At 42.2% G+C, this 7,514-nt stretch overlaps 1 protein-coding gene across 2 annotated transcripts; it reads left to right on the top strand.

The window, feature by feature from the left end:
* Window positions 1-906: 906 nt before the first annotated feature.
* On the top strand, window positions 907-7,059 carry LOC140731827 (hydroxycarboxylic acid receptor 2-like). Of its 2 annotated transcripts, none has more exons than XM_073053691.1 (3): window positions 907-982; window positions 2,220-2,367; window positions 5,046-7,059. In XM_073053691.1, the coding sequence occupies exon 3, from the start codon at window positions 5,046-5,048 to the stop codon at window positions 6,051-6,053; it is 1,008 nt and encodes a 335-aa protein (XP_072909792.1). In that variant the 5' UTR covers window positions 907-982; window positions 2,220-2,367; the 3' UTR covers window positions 6,054-7,059. The 2 variants fall into 2 exon arrangements, with proteins under 2 accessions (XP_072909792.1, XP_072909793.1); XM_073053692.1 differs by lacking the exon at window positions 907-982 and adding an exon at window positions 1,273-1,581.
* Window positions 7,060-7,514: the final 455 nt, after the last annotated feature.

Raw genomic sequence — 7,514 nt, 5'->3', positions numbered from 1 at the left:
ACATCTAATTCTCGTCTAGAAACTCATGAGTATAAAGAAGCAGATGGACTTTAAACCAAATAAATGTGAGATGTTGGACCTTAATAAGGAAAATAAAAGGAGACAGTACACTGGTAAGGGCAAGATCCTTAACAGTGTTACTGAGCAGAGAGATCTTGGGATCCAAGTTCATAGCTCCTTGAACAAGCAAGCATGCCACAAGCCTTCTCAACCACCTTATCGACCTGTGTGGCCACCGTCAAGGAGCTATGAACTTGGATCCAATCAGTGTATTGTCTCCTTGCATTTGCCCTTCCGAGGTGCAACACCCCACATTTATCTGGGTTAAACTTCATCTGCCATTTTTCGGCCCATATCTGTAACTGATGTATATCTCGCTGCAATCTTTGTCAATCTTCAACATTAGCCATACCTCCACCAAACGTGGTATCATACACAAACTTACTAACCCACCCATCTACATTTTCATCCAGGTCATTTATATACTTCACAAACAGCAGAGGTCCCAGCACAGATCCCTGTGGAACACCATGAATTACAGATCTCCAGCTCAAATAAGTCCCTTCTACCACAACCCTGTGTTTTCTATGTGCAAGCCAGTTCTGAATCCAAATTGCCAATTCGCCGCAAACCCCATGCATCTTAATCTTCTGGATTTGACTCCCATGAGGGACTTCAAAAAATCTAAAATCTGAAAATCTAAATTAAATTCTGAACTTACTGGAAATGCACATTTGTCAAATGAATGAAAACTTTTAAAGAAATTATCTTAATCTTTTTCTTTCACTGATTTAAGTTTTTGAGTTCATTTCCTGATTTTTTTTCTGGTGACTAAAACACAACAAGCCGAGTTTTCTACCCAATTCTGGACCTCCCAAATTTCATCATCCAGATAAAGTCAGTTAGAATTACGAAACAATCTTCAAGAAACATCTTGCTCAGCACTGTCAACACTGCCATTGGAACATCGAGGCTCAGACTGGTAAGTAATGAATTTGCTTGCTTGTATTCTAATCACTTAATGAATATTTGTAGAACATATTAAAATCTGACAGAGGAACATTATTTCTCCATTAGCAGTTCCTGGATGGTGAGGCCAATGTGGGACCGCAAGTGAGGGAGGAGTGTGTTTGTTGAGATGGTGGGGAAGAGGGAGTTAGATCTAACTCGGGAGGTGGATGCATAATGCCCATAATCATGCTAGGCTTTTGTGTGCATCTGAGGAATGACCTCAATGTTCCCAACACCAATCTAATCATTCTAAGATTCCCACTTGATTGTGTATCCCTCTAAACCTTTCCGATCCATATCCCTGTCCAAGTGTCTTTAAAATGATGTTAACCTTGTTATTCTGGCTACTTCCCTCTTCCTTTCCACTCCCAGTGAAGGATTTGGCCTGAAACACCGATTCTTTATTCCTCTCCATAGATGCTTGTTGACCTGCTGATATCCTCTGGCACTCAGTGCGTGTTACGTTGGATCTCAAGCACCTGCAGAATCCCTTGTACTTATATGACTACAGATGGTATTGTCTCCTTTCTTCAAGCTGGACATGACTGTGGGGGTCTCTCAGATCCCCAGGTACATTCTGCCCTCCCAGTCACAGGAGGCAAAGTTGTGAATTTGAGATTGACATTCCATTCAACTTTGTCTTACACTGATCCCAGCTGCTTCTGAATTGTTATTTACCATTTGTAACATGGTCTTCGCTGCTTCGTATCGGTTAGGGATGATGGTCAGGTTGGACTGGATTACTTTGCAGGGTAATAGAGTCAGGGGTGTCACAACTGAGTTTTTTTAAGTTGCTTCTTCTGTAAGGTATTGACTACCTCTCCATCCTTCATAAATTCAATTCCAGTCTTGGCTCAGTGATTGGGACATTATCTGCTTTGGTCATGGTCGTTTTTGATGGATCCCAACCAGATGAGGTCTGGATAGTGTACAAAACCACAAAAGATTTTGGATTTAAAAACAGAAACTTCTGAAAATATGTGAAAAAATAGTTAATGTTTCCAATTGAAGCCTTTTATCACAATGTTGACGTAATTTTCTACATTTTACTTGAGCAGAGTTTTGATATGATGCAGCATATAAGCAAGTTGCTGGCCTAACCGGTCCATACTGACCATCAACCAATCATTTAAAATAATCATTAATTAATTACTTTAATCCTCCATTGATTCAAATTTTTATTCTCCCCACATTCCCATCTTCTCCAGCCCAGATTATACAACACACCAACCAACTAAGGACAACTTAACCAATTAACCCACCAAACAGCAAGTCTTTGGAAGCTGGGAGAGAACCAGAGTACCTGGGGCAAACAGAGAAAGAAATTTAACAAGCTGGTATCAAAGAGGAAGAAAGGTAAGGAGTAGATCTATGGGAATTTGATGGGAAAGTTGATAACAAATTGGGGAATCATAATATTGAGAAGCTGGCTACGTGGATTGAGAATTGACTTGCCACACAAGCCAGAGGGTGGCAGTAGATGGAAGATATTCTGCCTGGGGGTTGGTGACATGGAGATCTGTACTTGGACATCTGCTCATTGAGATTTTTAAAATAAATTTCTTGGATGAAGTGAGAGGATGCATTGCAGATGACATAATGGTTGGTGATGGTGTGGATAGTGTAGAAAGGATGAAATAGCTTAAAGCTGACATTGATAGGATGCAGAGCTGGGCTGGGCAGATGGAGTTCAATCTGAAGAAGTGTCATGTGATTCACTTTGCAAGGTCAATCTTGAAGACAGAGTACAGGGTTAATGGTAGAAGAAACAGGGGGCTCCTGGGATCCATGTCTATAGGTCCTTCAAGGTCGTTGTGCAAGGTGGCAGGGTTGTTAAGAAGGGGTATGTCGACCTTCATTAGTTGATGCATTGAGTTCAACAGCCTTGATGTGATGTTACAACTCGATAAAACTCTAGTTAGACCACACAGACTACAGGTTGCCTCATCATAATGCTGTGGAAATTGGGCAGGATGCCACCTGGATTAGTCAACATGTCTTATGAAGAAAGTCTGAGTGAGTTGGGGCTTTTCTCTTTGGAGCAAAGGACGACGAGAGGAGACTTGATAGAGGCGTTCAAGATTAATAAAGGCATAGACAGAGTGGATATCCAGCACCTCCTACAAACAAGATAAAATCTGCAGGTGCTGGAAATTCAAACAACACACACAAAATGCTGGAGGAACTCAGCAGGGCAGACCAGGCAATGAGTACAGTCAATGTTTCAGGCCGAGACCCTTTGGCAGGACTGGAGAGAAAAAGCTGCAGAGTAGATTTAAAAGATGGGGGAGGGGAGAGAGAAACACAAGGTGATAGGTGAAACCTGAAACTGCAGGGTGCGGGAATGAAGTAAAGAGCTGGGACGTTGATTGGTGAAAGAGATACATGGCTTGAGAAGGGGGTGTGTCTGATCGAAGAGGACAGAAGACCATGGAAGAAAGCAAAGGGGGGAGGAGTACTAGAAGGAGGCAATGGGTGGGCAAGGTGGTAAGGTGAGAAGGTGAGAGAGGGAAAAGGGGATGGGGAATGGTGAAGTGTGGGGAAGGTGTCACTGGAAGTTCAAGAAATTGATGTTCATGCCAGCAGGTTGGAGACTACTCATACGGAATACAAGGTGTCGTTCCTCCAACCCAAGTGTGGCCTTATCACAGCAATGGAGAAGGCCATGGATGGAAATATTGGAATGGAAATGGGAAGTGGAATTAAAATGGGTGGCCACTGGGAGATCCCACATTTTCTGGTGAACAGAGCATAGGTGCTCGGCAAATTGCTCTCCCAATCTACGTTGGGTCTCACCGATATACAGGAGGCCACACCGGAAGCACCAGAAACAATAGATGACCCCAACAGATTCACAGGTGAAGGGTCACCTCACCTGGAAGGACTGTTTTGGGCCTGAACAGTAGTCAAGGACCAGGTGTGGCAACTGTTCCGCTTGCAAGGATAATTGTGAGGAGGGAGATCAGTGGGAAAGGATGAATGGTCAAGGGAGCGATCCCTGCGGAAAGCTGAAATTGGAGGGGAAGCGAAAGATGTGTTTGGTGGTGGAATCCCAGTGGAGATTGCAGAAGTTGCGGAGAATTATCTGCTAGATGCAAAGGCTGGTGGGGTACTAGGTGAGGACAAGAAGAACCCTATCCCTGGTAGGGTGGCGGGAGGCTGAGGTGAGAATAGACGTGCATGAAATGGAGGATATGCGGTTGAGGGCAGCATTAATGCTGAAGGAAGGGAAGCACCTTTCTTTGAAGAAGGAAATCACCTTCATTCTGGAAGAAAAGCCTCATTCTGAGAGCAGATGCAGTGGGGATGAAGGAATTGAGAGAAGGGATGGCGTTTTACAGGTAACAGGGTGGGAGGAGGTACAGTCCATGTAGCTGTGAGAGACTGTGGGTTTGCAATATACATCAATAGATTAGCAGTCTCCAGAAATAAAGACAGAGACATCAAGGAAGGGGATGGAGGTGCCAGAAATAGACTAGGTAAATATGAGTTCAGGGCTGAAGCACCTATTTCTCTGGGCGGAAATGGCAAATACAAGAGGCACAATTTTAAGACAATTGGAAGAAAGTATAGGGGATGGCAGGGGTAGGGCATTCTTCAAACAGTGAGTGGTGGGTGTATGAAATGCGCTGCCAGAAGTGGTGGCAAAGACCTATACACCAGAGACATGTAAGAGACCCTTAGAAAAACACATGGATGACAGAAAAATGGAGGGCTACAAGGGAAGGAAGGATTAGGCATTTGGATGGGTACATTGAAGGAAAGGCTTAGATTAGGGATTCCCAACAATTTTTATGCCATAGACCCCCCTAGCTTTAACCCCAGGTTGGAAACTCCTGGCTTAGAGGTTTATGGGCCAAATTCAGGCAAGTAGCATCAGCTCAGGTGGGCATCATAGTCAGCATGGGCCAGTTGGACTGAAGGGCCTGTTTCTATGTTGTATCACTCTAGTTTTTGCAGATCCCCAAACATGCTGCAAAGCTAGATGATCAATGTAAATCCTTTTTTATTTGTTCTTGTTCTTAAATTTGTAGATGGCTTCCATGGAAAAAACAAGCAATTCATCACCTACAGTCAGAACTAATGGATCGTGCTTCTTGGATGAACAATTCCTCACAAGAATGATGCCTCCAGCACTTACAATCTTCTTCATTTTAGCTGTAAGCTTTAACAGTCTAACACTATGGATATTCTGTTCACAAGTGAAGAAAAAGGCCCCAATTGATATTTTGATGTTAAATCTGTGTCTGGGTGACCTGCTTTTCTCATTCACCTATCTGCTTATAATCACTTATCACAGCAACAACAACCACTGGATATTTGGAGAATTTGTGTGCAAACTCCAAATCTTCTTCATCTATTTCATCTTGATGGCAAGTGTCTTCTTCCTGACGTGCATCAGTAATTATCGATGTTACATGGTCCTCAAGCCCATTCAGTCCAAGAACAGGCTTACAAAGAAATGTACCATTGCCCTTTCTATCTTGATCTGGTTGTTAGCCGGCTTTGTTTCATTCCCGGCTTTTTCTCGGACCAGGGTCTTTGAAATGAATGGAAGAATACATTGTATGAGCTTTAATCAGCCATTTGAGGAGAAAGTATTACTATCTTCCACAGTTACATTATTTATTCTGTCCTTTGGAATTCCATTTGTTTCCTTGCTGGTGTCAACTTTACTTGTTCAAAGGAAACTGGCCAATTTAACATTAGCTGCACATTCACAGAAATCCCAATATGCTGTCCGGATGATGATAGTAATATTGTGCATCTTTGTAATATGCTTTCTTCCTGTAAATGTAACACGTTTAGTTATTTCCACTGTGGGTATGAAGAACTGCACACTTTTCCAACAACTTGGAGTAGCTTACTACTGCTGTGTTCTTGCCATTTATTCTAATACTATCCTGGATCCTATTGTGTACTTCTACGCCAGCACCAAATATCGGACAATGTTCATTAACACCATTAAGGGCATGGGGTTTTGTAAAAAGCTGCCTGGAGTAGTCAGCAACACCCAATCCACCAGCGAGTCAACAGTGTGACCATTGATGCAAAGAGCCAATGACTTATCCTCAGTAGCCACTCGTTTTATCACGTACCTCCTGTACCTAATAAAGTGGCCACTGTGTATATAATCATGGACTGCAGCTGCCCATTCACTTCAAGATTCGACGTGTTCTGCATTCAGAGATGCCCTTCTGTGCACCACTGCTGGAGCGCATCATCATCTGAGTGACTGTTGTCTTCCTGTCAGTTTGAACCAGTCTGGCCATTCCCTTGAGGCGTTTCTGCCCACAGAACTACTGCTCACTGGAAGTTTTCTGTTTCTCACACCATTTTCTGTAAATTCTTTTGTATGTGAAAATCCCAGGAGACCAGCAGTTTCTGAGATCTGCAAATCATCCCATCTGGCACCAACAATCATTCCACAGTCAAAGTCATTTAGATCGCATTTCTCTCCTTTCCGATGTTTCGTCTGAACAAGTGAACCTCTTGACCATGCTTTAATGCATTGCATTGCTGCTCATAATTGGCTGATTAGTTATTTGCATTAATGAGCAGGTGTACAGGAAAACTAATAAAGTGGCCATGAACCGTAGAATGTACTGACAGAAACCTAACTTCATCTCAAATGAATGCAATCTTCGCAGTAATATCAGAGCTTTATTTCACTTTTGCACTTCAAGACAAATGTTAAACTTAGTCTAAATATGCTGTTCCAGCAGTTCAGGCCACCATCACAACTGCATGGAACTAGCCTAGTATTATTCTTTAACAAACTCCAAAACAGATTAACAGGCCATTCTGTTTTTTAAAATTTCCTGTGTGTAAATGCTTGCTGTGGTACCAATAGGCAGGTGTTTTCAGCCAAGTTCAAAAGTAAGTGATTATGACGTGCTTCGCTGAAAACGTCTCGAAAATGGGCATTTAAGATACTTGTAAATTCCCGGCAATCATTGTTTTGTTTGTAATTCCCCATATCTCAACAAATAAAGCTACTCCCATGAGTATATGTGCCTATACAAATAAAAATATTGTATTGACAAAGTTTCTGACCATTCATACATCTAAAAACCATCAGACCTGGAAGTGTGGTAATGAAAAGAATGATAGAATGAATTGTAAAATACATTGTCAAGTGACCCACATCTACAGAAAGCAAGAGAGTACAAGAGAACAAACAGATCACCTACAATCTAACAAACTGCATATATGGGCATTTGGTCGAGACCTCAAAATGAAGTTAGTGCTTAGACACCCATCCATCTTCCAGTAAGGAGAAACATTCAGGCAAGTGGATTGAAGATAAAAAATGAGGGAGATTGACATAAGGAGAGATCAAGAGAAAAAGAATGAGCAGAACATTCAATTTGTCCTTGTCCTCTAGCGTGATCACTGATTTCCCATCTCAATTCAGTCTGAGCTGATGGGAATATCAATGTTTCAACACAAGTCCGTTATACAGCCCATCTTAGTCAAACTTTCAGGAAACTTTCCACAAG

The sequence above is a fragment of the Hemitrygon akajei genome, chromosome 8 (genome assembly GCF_048418815.1).
Source record: "Hemitrygon akajei chromosome 8, sHemAka1.3, whole genome shotgun sequence".
NCBI lineage: Eukaryota > Metazoa > Chordata > Chondrichthyes > Myliobatiformes > Dasyatidae > Hemitrygon > Hemitrygon akajei.
The sequence above is the reverse complement of the archived record's forward strand: the minus strand, read 5'-3'. Positions and strand labels throughout refer to the sequence as shown.

Coding starts and splice junctions, on each gene's coding strand:
- LOC140731827 (XM_073053691.1), top strand. CDS start 5,046: ATGGCTTCCATGGAAAAAACAAGCAATTCATCACCTACAGTCAGAACT.